The sequence below is a fragment of the Falco biarmicus genome, chromosome 3 (assembly GCF_023638135.1).
Source record: "Falco biarmicus isolate bFalBia1 chromosome 3, bFalBia1.pri, whole genome shotgun sequence".
Lineage (NCBI taxonomy): Eukaryota > Metazoa > Chordata > Aves > Falconiformes > Falconidae > Falco > Falco biarmicus.
In genome coordinates this window covers 41,490,181-41,507,144 of record NC_079290.1, presented here as the reverse complement: position 1 = coordinate 41,507,144, position 16,964 = coordinate 41,490,181, and the positions used below count along the sequence as shown (strand labels likewise).

The 16,964-nt window shown below is 37.2% G+C and overlaps 1 protein-coding gene across 3 annotated transcripts; it reads right to left on the bottom strand.

Annotated features, from left to right (window-relative positions):
• Nucleotides 1-2,663: 2,663 nt before the first annotated feature.
• Nucleotides 2,664-16,900, bottom strand: LACTB2 (lactamase beta 2). 3 transcript variants are annotated; one of them, XM_056333579.1, is made up of 7 exons: nucleotides 16,685-16,900; nucleotides 16,035-16,198; nucleotides 14,618-14,741; nucleotides 12,158-12,336; nucleotides 7,678-7,826; nucleotides 6,027-6,104; nucleotides 2,664-3,440 (listed from the first exon to the last, which is right to left on the bottom strand). In XM_056333579.1, exons 1-7 carry the CDS (start codon nucleotides 16,804-16,806, stop codon nucleotides 3,312-3,314), a joined length of 945 nt encoding a protein of 314 aa, XP_056189554.1. In that variant the 5' UTR covers nucleotides 16,807-16,900; the 3' UTR covers nucleotides 2,664-3,311. The 3 variants fall into 3 exon arrangements, with proteins under 3 accessions (XP_056189554.1, XP_056189552.1, XP_056189553.1); XM_056333577.1 differs by having other exon boundaries at nucleotides 6,023-6,104; nucleotides 14,618-14,744; nucleotides 16,685-16,898; XM_056333578.1 differs by having other exon boundaries at nucleotides 6,023-6,104; nucleotides 16,685-16,898.
• Between the last annotated feature and the right edge of the window lie 64 nt (nucleotides 16,901-16,964).

The following is a 16,964-nucleotide window of genomic DNA, read 5'->3' as shown; positions in this document are numbered from 1 at the left end:
AGGCTACAGAAATTTTTCCCTTCACAACGAATGAGCATTCATATTTCGGTCCCAAGATCTTTTATATCTTATAAATCTCTTTATCCCCTGGCCACACCAGTATTTTGTAACTCAAAAGTGAACAGAACATTACTTCAGCAATAATGATATGAAAGTATACCCCTGATTGCATACCGTGTAGTCACGGATGCAACAGGCTGCCTGTGAAGTACATTGGGTTGGGATAAAATTAGAATCCTTTTTGCAATGCAGTCTTGCATCTATTTCCCACCTCAGCCTTAAAAGAAATCAGGTCATCTCATCCCCACAGAACGTAACAAATAGGACTGAACTGGGACAAGACATCCTTTCCTCAAGCTATCATCACCAAGTGCCTCAAGTGTCTGGCTAGAAGTCCTGTTGTACGGGCACAGAGGTCCTTGGTTGCAATTTGGTTTTGTGTTTATCCTGACGACACAGTGCAAACTGCTATGCTGAAATGGAAAACCAGGCAACCCGTCGCCTTATCCGAGCAGTTTCCACACCCTCCTGTTCCCTCTTCTGCCACATGATGTTTCTTAGGGCTCTTCAGGCAAAGTGGGATATCTAAAACACTTGAGACTGTTGCCCCTTAGTGTGCTTCATGCCAATGTGTTGCCGGGCTCTTTGCCAGGTTTCCTTCCAGAAGTCTACATTTTGAAATACCAAGCTTCAAAATGACTGCATCACTTAGGAAGGAAGTTCCCAAGTCTGAAATGGGGCAAGCTTCTGGTATCTTCTTCCAGAAGCCATCCCTGTGCCCTGCCACCCCCAACTGCCCCCAGCCACACAAACCCAATACACTGTTTCAGGTGGCAAGACTGCAGAGGATTTTGGCAGGCAGCGTATTGCTGCACCCACAGTAACAGACACAAATAGAACAGTGCCCTTCCTATTTGGGAACCTTTCCTGAATTCACTCATCATCAAACATGCTTGAAAATATAGCCAAGAATAACATTTTAAACTAAGTATAAATAAGCAAGTTAGTAAGAAACTGGATAGAAAATATAGAAAAGGTGGTAACTACCACCAAACTTCTCTTCTAGGCCTTAACCCTAACAAATGATGCTGCCTCTCAGCACAGGCTCTGCCGATTAGCTGGCAGGAAGCTGGAAATGCAATTTGTGCTTCTTCCAGCTTCTGTCTCCAGCTGTTTAGAAAGTAAATGCACTGAATGACATTTGTCCTTCTAGCTCGATGAGACAGAAACTGTCCCTGCTCCCTTTTTATTCTTAACTTCTAATGCATTCTGCACAGTTTAATATATTCAGTACAAGGGATGTAAACAGGCTAATACCCATTTTTATACATACATGGCCTATAGCTATTACCACTATTTTTAAATAAACACTCACTCCTTCTGATTTATAATCTCATAATCAACAAGGAGTCTTAAGACTTTTACAATGTACCATAGCTGATGGAAGTATCCTTTACTGTATATACATCTTAGTAATAGTGCAATCTCTGCTTTTAGTATTCCGGAGACACCATACACAATCATTAATGCCATGTCTGGTTAAACTGCAATTTCCCTCATTTTTTGAGAATATCAGGCATTTGCTGCAGCACAGCACCAAACATGGAATTCTATGATTTGTATTCTCTTGCTTTCTTCAACAATGCTTTAACTGAATTCTGAAACTATTTCTGTGTATTTAAAAACGAAGTATAGTAAAATGGAAGAAAATGGTTCAGCAGCATTTTGCTTGCCACTAGATTTCTTTTTTAGCTCAGGCAAGTAGTGAGACATCACCTCTTCGCACCAGTTTCCTGCCGACTTAGGTTCTTAGACCTTGTGACAGAAAATTGTGCCACTTCACTGATCTTTATTTTCCTGAAGCAAAATGGCATCAGTCAGAGCACATTAAGTTTTTAAAAAAGAAAACAGTGATAATTGTTTTTATTCCTAATGGAAAAGGTAACTATAAATTAATGAAATAGCTACAGGAAAACAGTACTTACTAATGGCAAGAACTTCATGTGGAAGCTTCTGAGTAATTACGAAGAGAGAAACAATCCAAATGGAATTGAAAAAAAATAAAGTTTGTGGGAGGAGGGGACAAAAGTGGCCGAAATGGAACAATGCAAGTAAATAGAAAATACAATACAAAGAAAAACCAGGAGACCTGAAAATGACCCCAAAATGGCATTGCACAGAAAGTTAAAAGGGAGCAAAAGTAATGTTGTGGCCAAAAATCAGATCAATGAAATTTGCAAAAAGCACCATTTTGTAGAGCTGAAAGTTACTATTTCCCATCTTCAGGGGTCTGGTTACTACTTCAGAATATGATTTGAGTTTTGGATTGCTGTTCCTGGGAGTGTTTTTGTATTGGATTGTGCTTAGCTGACCAGAACAAATGCCACCAACTTCATAAAATAATGGTAATGGTTAAGATATACCTTAAACAACGCAAACATATGCATGTTTTACAAATGAAGGTACAGGACTGAAAGTTGAAAGACTTTCAAGGACACACACTTGTCTTTGGTATTTTCAAACATCTCGTATCCCTTTTTTTTTTAAGGTTGAGCCAGCAGTGAAACAAATGTATATATCATAAAAGCTTCACACACTTTTTTGCAGTTTAATCTCCAAACATTGTATTTTAATGACACAGTATCTTACAACCAAATATAACCTTTAGTTAAAATATCTGTATTTTAAATGGATTTAGCAGCAAAACTTGAAGCTTTTTAGCAATAAAGTGACAAACTTTGTTCATATAGCGTGTAACACATATCTCAATTTATACAGCTTTTTAATCATATTCTCGCAGAATCTTGTAAGATAAAGAATTTAAGAGTCTGCTCCAACTCTGTGCATTTTTTGACACTGATTAGTTAAAATTAATGAATCCTTTGAATGAATTCCATAGAAACAGTGTTTCCAGCAGGAAACAGAGAAGTCTGGAATTACTTCCAGTGTTTGTTAAAACCTATTGCAGTGAGCAACCTGCAAAGATGTGCACAGGCAGCTAAATTAAAAAAGGGAATACAAACCTCAGTATTTACATCTGTTATCAAAAATAACTTGTTTTTAGAACGTACAGGTAACTTCCTAGAAAATCACTTTCTGAAAAGCACAAGCAAATGAAAACAGGTTTACAATAACATATTTTCTATTATTCAGTTTTTCACACTCATTCTATTTTATTAACTCAGTACCTATCAGGTTGTTTTTAAAATTCCCATAAAGATTATGAAAAACATTAGTTAACTGACTGTAATATTGCTTTAAAATTGTGTTACTACTGTTTAAAAAAAAAGAAGGAAGAATTTGTTTTTATTTTATATATTGTCTGAGCTCATCTTTGTATTTTTTTCATGCAGCAACTGTGCAGATCCAAAATATTCTTGAGCAATCTTGCATAATTTATAAGTTGTTCCTCCATCTGAAGCTGGGAGACGCCTCATGTACTGTCACAAAAAAAGACCAAATTAGTCACAAATTCTTATATGCTATATATAAACATTAGACTATCTCAAACTTAACCTGTACATGCATATGTATGTCTATATGTGTAATTTTTTATTAAAAACTATTGGAATACTTTCCTTCAGGACAGTGTTGAGTTTTAATGGAAGGTGGTAAACATTAACTGTTTCACTATGTAACCCAGTAACATAAAGAATAATTAAGAAAAGAGGATTTAATAGTCCTACAATTATTTAAAGTTCAGAATATTAAAATTTTTAGATACTAAGAAATTTGAGGTGGCAGAGCACTTGTTGCATTTTCTGAAACTTAGACACTTTAGAGGAAAAAAGGTCTGCACTGCTAAATTTAGAACAAATTATTTTTATCTCTTCATAAGTTGTGTTTTAAAAATGTGAAACAGTGACCAAGATATTTATATCCAAACATGGGAGAAAGCTTACATGCACATATTGTGCCATGCTCCTGTAAACAAGACATTATTTTTCAGTTTTAAGTGAAAAAAGCAAATCTGTAAAGGTAGTATCACTCTTAATAGAAGTTATAAAAGTTACGTACCAACATAAACTGCAATCCCTAGAATGAAGCAGTGAATTAATGATTGCAGCAGACAGCATACAGCCACAATTTGCACTGAGTAACTCTTGTGTAAGTTTGTAACATGCCCGCCACATTCATTACTGATACTGACAACATGTTTCTTTGGAAAAACATTTTGTGAAAATTAAGCAGTGTTATGACTGCAACTCAAGTCTTCTGTAATGAGAAAAAAACCTGAAATACTGCAACAGACTAGATGCAAAGGGTATAGTATCAAAACAAAACAAACAAGTACTATGAATATGCAGCTTTGCAGCATTTGCAGCTACATGCTCAGAACCAACAGAATCCATTTTCCTTAACGGGTGTCCTTAAATTGATCTGAAAAACTGACAAAGGTCACATGGTGTTGTGTTTATCACAGATCTGGGTCTAAGCTTGTATTTAGAAGTTTAGCAACTGTTTCCACACTGCAGAGGTCACCACAGAAAAAAACCTAAGTGTTCTTATGAGATTGCTTTTCTCCTCCTCTGTGAGCACCAGCTAAAGATAAAAACCAAACCAAAAAACTTTAAAGGGCACTTCCTGTGCTTCATGGAAAGCAGGAGCACACAGCTGAATCGAGGACCTCCAACGAGTAGAAAAGTCACAATTCTGATTAGTATCTCCTCTAGTTATTTAAAGTTTCTAATAGTTTCAAGCAGTTGCTACTTTGTGAACATTTAACTGCCTGAAGCTCTGTATCTGCTGTCTTCTTCAAAATTCAAAGCTGATTTCTGAGGAAAACTGAGCTACTTTTGTCCAGAAGGATGAAAAAGGTGTTTTCGGGAGAAACCCCAACAAACCACCACCACCACCAAAAAACCACACCTGACTTAAGAGATTAAAGTCATTACTGTTGCTTGAGCCACTTTTGCAGTGAAAGGAAGAGTTAAATAGTCAACAGCACCTAATGCCCCAGAGGAATCTGATGAAGCCAAACTGGAGAAATGTGTAGGCCAATAATATATGTTAATAACCAAGACCTGAGATCACATTTAAAAGCTGGTGCAGTAAGTATCGTGCTGGTAAGCATCCATGGCATTCTGCACAAAATATGCTTAAACACATAATTTTCTGAATGTCGGTAATGACTGTATTAATGTGACTCTAGTCCATTTTCTTTGAATAAAAATCAGGTCATTATTATTACTACAAAATGTGTCTCAATTGTTCAAACAATTATTACCTAGTAGCTGATTTATCATTAAAAGAAACAGAAGATCTACACTGGAAAAAATACACTGATTTCATGTTGTTGTTCAGGTTGGTAAATGCTGAAAATTTGAAACAGTTGTAAATATGCATGTAATTATTTACTTATAAGTACACAGTCCTGGGTGCAGTCATGAAATGTACAGAAAGAAACATTTTCCTTAGCTTCTGGCTAAATAGTGTTTCCACATGTGCATGCCATTACAGAAATAGAATAATCCACCTTGTTCACTAGAACTAAAGCCAGAATGTAAAAACAGTAAGCCAAATACAGTTGCTCTAATTAAGTACTATACTAATCAGAAATTGTAAAAATTTACACTACATGACTTTAACCATATCTAGAACACAGATATACAAAAATATACGTTTAGGAAAGGCAGAAATGTAAAATGTAATCCCATAAAATGCTATGTACATGCATATTTAGGTATGAATGTCAAAAAAATACACAAAGGTATAAACACTAGCATTAGGAATGTATTCCATGGTATGTTTTAAATAAAAATTTAAAGGTATATGCATTGCAGTAATCTGTGCTCTAAGCATGTCACAAATACTTTATTAAATATTTTCTAAAAGTTTGGAAATACTGTATAAGCATAGGCTTTTTGTATATAATTCTACTTCAGATTGTCTGAAGGACAGCTACTGCAACTAACTGCCTTCCACCACCACCCCGGAAATAATGCACAAAAACATAATGAGAAACAGTACATAGATATCAAAATGAAAATGACCCTCCTTCCACCCTCCATCCACAACTTACACACTTTTCCTTCTTTTTCCAACTTTTTCAAGTGGACTAGGAGGTTGTGTTCTGCTGCTAGAAGTAAATTTTCAGGGATCTCCTAATGGGAACACAAATATGCATTCTGTATTTGTTTCAGTATCTCCCAATTATTTTTCAGCGTACAGAATTCATGGTTTATTAACATAGATTTTCCTCTTCTGAACTGCTGTGTTGAACACTCAGTTGATTATATGACAGGAAATTGAAATAAGATCAGTTTTATACCAGTTAAACTAGTAGCCTAAATAACACATTTTTGCTTACTTATTTATTTTTTGAATTAACCATTTATATTATACAAACTTCAGCCAACACTCGGAAGACTCTTCTAAGCTTTGTCTGCACTGGGTTGTCAGTGTAGTTGAGCTTTTTTAAAGACAAATTTAAAGATGCATTTTTCCACAGAGACCTATCACTTCTCTTCCATGACAGTATTTTTATGGGTTTAAATATCCTTTAGCAATTAGTATCTGTAAATGAGTAAACAACTTATAAATACAATAGCTTCAGGAGGACAAAACATCTTACAATTTTCCAATGCTTATTAGGTAAAACTAGTAACATATCTCAAAATCCCCCTTCTCCAGCTCTATCATCCTAAAAGTAAAGGCTTCTTTTTGAAAATTAAAAAGTTCTCCAAATAACAAGAGAGTCTGTCAGGAAAATTCACTAGAAAACTAGCTCAATAAATCGTGAATCTTTAGAAAGCCTTGAAAAATTACACCTCCCCCCCCCAATATGAAAGCTTTAAGAATACTGAAAAAAATCCTACCATATAGTGACAGGACAAGTGATTTGTGATTTACAGAAACGTGTGAATGGCTGTATACTTGAACACTAGTTGTTCAGTCAGGAAAACTGCAGGAGCTAAACAGCCACAGGTAACAGTACATCAGCATTGCAAAACAGTCAATGTGATGTAGTCATTCTTTTGGAAACTGAGGATCAGCAGAACTATGAAAAATGAGTTTGCGAAGCTGTTAGAGACCTGTTCATAAACCACTGCCACTGGCAACCGTGACATCTTCCTCCAAAGCAAACGCTATACCTCTTTTATCGCTACTTGCTAGGAGAGGTAACCCCCAATACCACACGGACAAATTAATGAGGTTACATGAGGAATGAAGAAGTACTCCTAGGCCAGCCTACTGACCATGCAAGCTACCCAACTTCTGAGCGCGATATCCATCTCTGTGGAACTGCAGTTCACCTGGCACCCTCCTCCAGACCGACAATCAGGGACCAGATGTTTTAACAGACCTTTCAGGAGACTCCAAATACTTTGACAAATCAACATTAAAATTAACAGTAACCTCAGACTTTTCACTTAGAACCACGTGCTACAACTTCATTTATCTTGGTCCTATTAAACTGTGCTTAGGACCCATCTAGATAAAGAAATAAGAAGTTTGTAAGAATCACCTGGGTCCCACTCAAAGTGCTTAAACAATGCAATTTAAACACACAGTCATATATGAATTCTGAACAAGCAGAAATACTTTTTTTTCTTCCCCCCTCTTTTCAAAAGTGACCCATGGTCTTCACTCAAATACTTAACAATTACATACAATTTTAAGAACATAATCTCAATTTTCTTTAGTTTGATCTAAAAGCTTTTAATCAACAATTACCTTATATACTATCTTGACAAGCTCCGAGGATGTGTATGATTTTCCAGCATTCTTCTCTAAAACATCCAGAATCTGCTGTTCACGTGCAACTCGGTGAGAAATGTAGCTTTGGATTCTAGCATTTGCATCACGTACTACTGGGCCATGACCTAAATGAAAACACATATACCAGAGCACTGTTTCTTAAATTTGGAATGAAGTATGCTATTGAACAATTGAATCATTCTTATATAAACTCTGGTAGACTTACAAGTCATAAGAAGAGAGCAGCACCTGTACATACCACCTTGTCAACAGTACCCTTGATGTTAAATTGCAAGATGCTCTTTGCATGGGTTTTTTGCCTTGTTTTGGTTTTTTTTTTTTTTTTGCATACAAATAAGCCAAAATTAAGTTTGCATGTCTGCATCACAGTCTGCAATTGAAAAGCATTAAGGTGGAAAAGAAGAATTAGGATCCAAAAAGTCTGAAAGGGGAAACGGAAAGCAAGGGAAGATTACTTCAGGCTATTTAAACCCCCCCCAAAAAAACCCAAAAAAGAGAAAGGAGTTCACTGCTGAACAGATTTTAAAGACGAGATTCATATTATTATATTGCCTCTGTCTGCCTGTCTCACTCTTCCCAAAGGATATCAATACTGATGATTTAAACTGACACTGGTTTTTAACAGTAGTGGCTGAGGCAAAAAGACTCATGTACTACTGTCCTGTTGTGGGGCTATCTAGCAAAAAACGAGTTAAGAGAAGTAACATCTTTAATAATGGTAGATAAGTTTTCCAGGACAGATTTTCAGAACAGACTCACACGCTGTATTTTATTCCCTTAAAAACATACTTTCATAAGTATGACCAAAAAAATTAATGGAAGGCAGATCAGTGAGCCAACCAGATCACGTCAGAGCAGGAATAAGCAACGCACAAGGAAAGTTATATGTGGATTTTATGACTGGCTTGTTAACAAACAAAGCACACATTTTTTCCTGGACTTACTGTGGCAGATCAGAAATGTTCAACTTATGAAAGGTCTTTGAATCAAATTAGAAAAAGGCTTCATTCGTAAAGCACTAACCTTTGTGGAAAAATCAAATACTACTTCATGATACACAAAAATGACAGATGAAATGAAAATATTTTTCAGACGTGAGAGTTACATGCACAGAAATTAAACTTAGTATTTTACCTGTAGAGAAATTTACTTGCATGAATATTTGTCACATGCTTTGTATCACAAGGCTTCCTATTTCTTTGCCTGTATACCTCATCTGAAGTAGCAGCAGCAACTTCCAGCCCTGTCACTCTAAACTCCACATAATTTATAAAATGAGTAGAACAGAAACCACTGTAAAAAACAATAGCTTGCTTTTACAAATTATTGGGTGTCATCCAAATGAGACAGTTTCTTTTGAGGTTCTCCGACTATTTTTAAAAAAATCATTGTATTTTTTTTTTACTTTTGGGTTAACTGACTAAATGGGTTCTTCGTTTTAAGGTTTTTTAAATTAAGAGTTTATTTTGCCTGAGGACAAGCTGCTTATAGAAAAAGCAACTAATTTTTCATGTTCTGAGTATCTGTGCCATAGTGTCAAAGGAATCTATCCTTCAACAAGTCAAGATATTTATGCATATCTCATCTTATACAGTCACTTCAGCAGATCTGAAATTACTAAATAGACGTTGAAGCTTACCTTGTGTAAAGACAGATTTATAAATAAGAGATGTAAAATGTAAACTATACTGTCATATGCACATATATTTAATGATTTCAAACATATTTAATCTGCAGCTATTGTTCCTTACAAAATAAATTACAAATATAACAACCTCTCTAGTAAATATATTACCATCTATAAAACAGAAGTTTACATTTAGAAAAAAACACACTATGATACACAGGGTGGCAGAGAGTATAATGCTAACTGTCCATTTTCTTGCATTCTCTGATGACACAAGTCACATTAAAGTATTCAAAAATAAGGCCTGCACATGGAATCTCAAGGCAGTCTTAAAACTAGTCCCTACTCTTCAGAGTGATTTACTTGACTTAGACTACAAGACCAATGTCAGTATCTAGAATGAAACCCACGATTTGCAAGTTAAAGACATTTCATATGCATTACATCATCTGATCCATAGCCACTGTGTATCCATATATATATATCAAAAAGATGTCAGAAAGCTTGGAACTAAACCCAGATGTGGATCGTTCTGATCCGTAATTTTTCAGGGACAGCAACAGAGTTAACTTCACCAATAAATAAATTAGTATCTGCATAAATGTAAAGAGTTTCTGAGCATGTAAAATAGCTGTCTCAAAATATGACCTTCTTTCCAATAATTCAGACTTCGTATCAGACTGATTCATATTATCTCAGACCTCTGTATAGCCCAGACGATCAGGAACAGTAAGTTTTTATTCTCATAAAGCCCTGTGAGGTAACATAGATTCTCTTATTTTACAGTAAACTAAAGAAAAAAGAATAAAATCGAAGAAAATCATTGGCTTTTGAAATGTTGCACAGATTCCTAAGTCCAGTACCATTTTTTTTCTGTATTATCAAGGAACATCGTTTATTATTACAGGATGGGGAGCCCTCTGCTGACTAAAACACCCTTTTCTGGTCCCAAGGATTCTGGTCAACTATCAACTGTACACAGCCTGTCACAAGTATTCTGCCTGAAGTAATTTCCACATTAAATTCAAAAAGAAACATGGAAGGGGAAGGACTGGCAACATTTAGCTACTCACACCTAGCCAGCAGTCAGCTTGTTACAAAACTTCATGCTCCCCTACATGTAATTCTGAGACTGCAATGTGAGTGCTGAAGTATGGATGGGGAACAGAAACAGTTGAAGAACTATGAAAGCATAAAACTGCAATAAAGTCAAAGTACTGAGCTTATATAGAATGTACTGGGGTAAAGCAAACTACCTTCTGCTGTAATTACCATTTTACTGTAGTACATACCAGTAGTATAAACAAATGTTCTGATTGGCAATGGTTCTCTTTTACACAATTGCACATATGTTTTGTGATGCATGGATAAAAAAAATAAGGTTAGTTCCAAACCGTCTCAATACTTAGCTACTTATCACTGAAAATGCATAATATTCAGCTGGCTTCCCAATTGCAAGAACAGCATGAACATACCTACAACAGTGAGGCAAACAGTTACAGAAAAATGGCACAAATATTCAGCCTTGGTGAATGTGTAATCTAGATAAATACTGGTTAAGCAGAGAGTGAGAAACAACAGATAAAACTGATAAACCTAGTAGAATTTGGCATACGGTGGGCTTTGGAAGGCAGAAATTCAATTAGAGGAACAGATTGCGTTTTGTAGGTATTTAAGAAAGGAAGTGGAACATTCGATTGACCAATAGATTGAGATTTTGGAGGCTAAAACAGTCCTAGTTTTACCGGTAGTTAAGACAGTAACAGTGAGCAAGTCGCTATTTCTGTCTATGTCAGTCTCCACGATCATGGAATATCTGTAAACTTTTTTTTCTTAAATGGCATTTTTATGCTTAGATCTTAAAGCACTTAAAGAACACCTACTTCAAAAGAAGCATATTTTAAAAATGAGCACAAGAGAGATTTGCTTATGTAGGCTAAACATAGATGGTTACTTGAGGAAGACAGAACTCAATGTAGGCACAGTCACTCAGAATGACGAGTTGAAAAAGATGAAACAGAAAAAGTCAGAAAAAATCCTGAGATGTAGCTCTGAAAAGCAAATGAGGATCTTAAACCTTAGTTACATAACGAATTCTTAAAATCCAGTCTTGTCAAACAGACGTGTGGTTTATATGAAAAGTAAATGCATTCTCAAGGTTTGTGGGAGATAGAGGAAAACAATTAAAGCAGTGTCATGGACTGAATGAAATCAGCAACTTATTTTTAGAATATGATGTTTGGCCTCTTGGCTTTTGTTCAAATTTAAGCTAATTCATTAACTAAGACAACCATTTGATAGTTCTTCAATTTTCCAAGATGAATTTGTGATTATTTTGTGCTGCAAAGGATAGATGTCTCTCAAAAAACCTTACTAGGTTACTCACATTGGCAGTGTATGTGGGTATGCAAAGGACCAGAAGAAGAATGATCATTTTTTCTTCCAGGGTAACACTAAGGTGCATGGATAGAGTAATATAAGAAAAATAAATTTACTGTATGATTCCAACAGTGAAAGATTCTGGCCTCTGTAGGCTTTGGGCACAGAAGCACAAAATTCACCCTCAAATGGAGAATCTCAGGAAGGAAAGATACCTATCACTGAAAAATTTTCAAGTCTTGCAAACCACCATGCCATAAAATCATCTTAGCTTACCTCTGGACATATATTAAGTAATGAAATTGAACTGTTACATTAGTAATGGTGTTTGATTGTAGTAAGAGTTCTCAAATTCTTAGAGGAGATATTTGAAAATTATATAGTAAACCACAGCATAGAACACAAAAACCACAAACTAGAACCACTTACCTGGATATATTAAATCTAGTTTCATTTCTAACAACCTTTTCAAAGTTTTCATGTAATCATACAGGTCTTCAATTACTGTTGTTCCTTCCCCTAAAATACAGTCACCAGAAAATATAGCATTTTCTTCTTCTAGATGTAAAGTCATATGATCATCAGTGTGTCCAGGTGTATATAAGACTCTGTTTAAACAACAACAAAAAAGCATAAGTTTTTCATACAGTATATATGCTTCATTTTCAGAAGCTAGAAACAAATAATGATCAAGTCATATACTTAGTAGTGTAGTAGCCCAGAACAAGAACCAGAAAAAAAAACAGACTAACAAAGGCTGAAACGTCAACGTAAACGGGCTATCACTTTGTCTCATCCCACTCAATTTTCTCACACCACGTAGAAAACACAGATCATATCTAACATGCTTTTACTTACATGACACATCATAAAAAAAGTGCATTAAGAGCATGTAGTATTAATGTTATAGAGGGCTTTACTCTGAAGCCTTAAAAAAGAAAAAAATACGTTATTTCTAGATTGAAATGTGTGAAGTTCTTGACCTACACCTTGCACTTAGAAAAAGAGGGTAAGGATGATGTTGCCAATTTTTTTAGAAATGAACTATAAATAGTTTAATATTTAATATAAATCAATATTTATTATTTATTTTTAAATTTATTAATTTAATTTAAATTAAATATATTAATATAAATATTTAATATTAAAAAATAGAAATAAACTAGGACCTAACCCAGATAAAGTTCTGTCTCCCAAAAGTTATTTTTCCCTGAAAGCCCCATGAGAAATACATGTCAAATACAACACGGAATCATGGTCTTCTAGCTGTTATATGTGCAGGTCATTAAACATCTGAATGGTAAGGATGCAGGACCCCACAACTTGAATGCATACTACATTTGAACGCAGCAAAAGGTGAACAGACAGTTGATATGTATAAAGTAACCTGAGCTGCTAAGGAGAGGCAGAAGGCCTCATGCTGAGGTTGATTCAAACTGAAATCAATGCAACTCAGACCAGCATTACCACTGAAGTTCATCACAATTCCTTGTTAATGGCAGACGCATCAAAGCAGAGATGGGGAACTGACAGAGCTGGGTACCAAGCATGGGGTACAGGCCAGCGCTAAACAGCACCCAGCCATGCCAGTGCAGGGCTGGGAGGCCAGAAGCATGGCACCATCTGATGCGATGACTTCCAGCTCTCACTGAATACCCAGTTCAGCAGAAAGCAGATGAGCCAGTGCCCTGTGGAGGCAACAAAAATCAAGCTGACAGGTTGTATCTTGCCTTTGTAGGAAGTGCTGTCTTCCAGTTCCTGATGAAACTTTACCAGGAAGCTTAACCACTAACATGGGAAAACAAATGAAAAAGAACCTAACGCTGCTTGGCACACCTTGAAAACACGAAGGTTGCTAACTAGAATTTAACATGCAGATACTGCTACTTTGGAACCAGTGTGGATATAAGAGTATCCTTAAAGTGCTTACTGAATTAACCAGGCGACAATACCTGCTTTTAACCAAACATAAAGTTTGGCTCTATTACCTCAAACTTCAAAATGTGCCACCTCTGTCTTACTTAGACTCAAACTCAACAAGTTGTTTTCCATCTCTAAATTGATTTTGTCCAAACATGGGTCACTTACGGTAGTGACAGGTCGTCAACATTCAATATAACACTCTCCATGTATTCTTTCATTTTAATACTAACAAAATAAAATGCCTTTGGTCAAATATATCCTTTATGTTTACATTTTTAATTCCAATCAGCCAGCTAGCATATTCTACAGGTGAGATATAATTCACATGTAAACTGAGGAAAACAAGAAAAAATTTTCCTTAAAAGAGTAACACCTTGTTAATGAAAGAAGTCCAGAAACAGAATGGTCAGATCTTTTTATTGTGTGAGGCAGAGTGGCTTTCTGTTTCAGACTCATTCAAGCTAACAAGACAGGCAATATGCTCGCTGGGAAGAAGCCCTCCCAAACTGGCACCCTACAAGAACCTGACAGGTTAAAGGTCTAAAATTTAACGTTTTAATTAGTGTCTCCTCGGGAAATACTTTTAAAGTAAGCTTGTTAAACATTCCATCCAGACTACCATAAACTTCCCCCAGAACTATCAGTTTTACTAATAACTACTTATCTAAGAGCGATGAGAAATAAGTAAAATCCTATTTGATTTTCCTGGAGGAAATATTTTTCAAGGGAAATGTTCCTTAATTTCTCTGCTGAGGCCAAAAACAAAAGGCTAATTCCCAATAATCCTCATTCATAAAAACAATTTATTTGTATAAACATTGCTGGATCGTGACAGGAAGTCTCCATGCGTAAGCGCTGAAAAGATTACATGTATGGATTGCCAACCATTAGAAGATATGATACATAGCTGTTTCAGGATTAGGAAGAAAAAAGTGATCCAGCAAACTTGCAAAAATTGGTGTTTACCTGAGCGTGGCTCCCTCTGTCTGTATAACATCTCCCTCTTTAAGGTAAAAATATTTATGTCCCCCTTCTATTTTTTCTTCACGGTGAGGGACACGAGGAAGCTTACAGATGCGATATTCAGAGTCTACTTAAAGAAAGCAAAGAAAACAATGTTTTGCATTTGTCACTAAACAAAGCTAATTCCACAGAAAGGTTGTTTTTTGAATAAGTACTATTAATTATTACACGTTATGAATACAAAACTATAAACAAGAAATTCTGCACGGTAACTTTATGTTTATAATGTGACCTTATTCCAGAGACACAAACACTGAATAGTGAAAGCCACTGAATCTGAATACTGTACTCTGTAGCAGCAGCAATGTTGAAGATGAAAAAGCACATGTGAAAATAATAAAGAAATATCAATATTTATTCTATTTTACAAACGTTCCTTCTTAACTCATCAAGAGCCCAAACCCCCAAGGTTCTACAACACTGATTTCTGTGCTCCTGTTCTGCATTATGAGTCACAGAAGCACCACTTAACATTTGCCTAACACTGGATGGAGGCTTTTTGGCCTGAAACTTCCCTCGGCATCTGTCATTCTGAACTGTGAATGGCTTAGCTAGAACAGCTATGGATACCGACACAGAAAGGTATCTGCATCCCTTGTTAGCCTTTACAACCATGCTTATGGGTTGACAAGACCAATATCCTCACAAACACACCAATGTCATTTTCAGTAGTGCCCAGGCTTCTTTGCAGATAAGCACCTGGCAACTTTACAGAATATGATAAAAGCCTGTTACAAAGCTTGTCACAATGTCCAACAATGTTAAGAACCACATTATCCACACTGCTTATTCTCTGCCCAGAAACTACAGCAGAAGCGTCTCTTAATGTTTATCAACATGAAATACCTATTTTTTTGTGCAGAATTTACCTGCAGACTGCCCCACCTGCTTTCCCCTTTAACCCCAGGCCTAGGAATTTGTCAGCAATTACTAATGGTCTGCTGTAAGGGCTCTCAAAGATATGCATCTTTCTTTTTCAGAGATTATTTGTTGTTTTTACACAAACAAAAATAATGATTAACGTGTCACTACTGTCAATGTAGAAAGGAACGAGTATCAATTTTTTCTCACATCTCTTAATATCATGTAAACTGCTGATGGTAATCTAGGTTCTTATTGTTTACACATAAAACCTACAATAAAGGTAGGCACAGGTGTTTAAGAAAAAGTGTGGTACTACAACTACAATATTCAGATTATTCATTGCTCTCATTCTACACACAACAACAGTATCATGAAATTACATGTAGTTTATATGGAGATTCCAGAAGAATAATCCTGCTGATCTACACAGAAGCACTCAGTAAAAGTTTTTTCTTGCCACATTACTAACATTTTCAAATTTGAAATTCTGGCCTACCATTAGGGATGTTTTTGCAGATGTCAGGTATTCCACCAGTATGATCACGATGCCAATGTGTCACTAAAATTTCTTCAATTGAGATGTTAAATTCTGACAGTGCCTGCTTTAAACAGCCAATATACTCAGGAATAGCTGGCTCCCCAGTGTCAATAAGGACTCTTCTACACGTGGACATTAAAAAAAGAGTGAGACACAGACAGACAGACAGGGAAAACCCCCAGTGAAACAGTGCCAGAGGTTTAAGTGTTCATGTGACGGTTACTTAATGTCAAAAAAGAACCCAACATTGCATGGAAATGTGGCAATAAGGGACGCGTCCGTACTCCAGACGCCACCCCTCCCCTCCGTGACCCTGTACCTCCATGACACAACAGTTTACAAAGACGATAAATAACACAGCTGGCCCGCACGCCCGCCGCTCCCGCCCGGCCGCAGGAGCTGCCCGCCAGGAGGCCCAGGCGCGGCGCCCCCCCTCCCCCCGGGCACCCCCGCAGCCGCCCGCCCGAGGCGCCACACCCCACCTGCCCCAGCCGCCCCTGGGCACCAGTCCCCAAAACTTAGCGCTGTATATTCCCCCCCCCCCTCTTTCCTTCACCCTAATCAACGGATTTCGAACCCCTTCCCCCGCCCCCGAGCAGGGTGGTTACCTGGGCCCGACGCCCACCAGGTAGGTGTTGGTGCCCTGCAGGGTCATGGGCCCCGGGTTGCAGCCCAGCACTCGCACCACCCGCGACGACAGCCGCTCGATGCGCGGCAGCAGCGACGCCATCTCTGCAGCGGCACCCCGCGAGGCCCCGCTCCCGGCCCCGCACCACCGCCCCGCCGAGCAGCGCGGGCGGGAAGGCGGAAGCCGCCGCTCCCCCCGCTCCGCCTCCCGGCGCCGGGCGCGGGCCCTTCCGCCCGGCTGTGAGGCCTGGCGGCTACAGG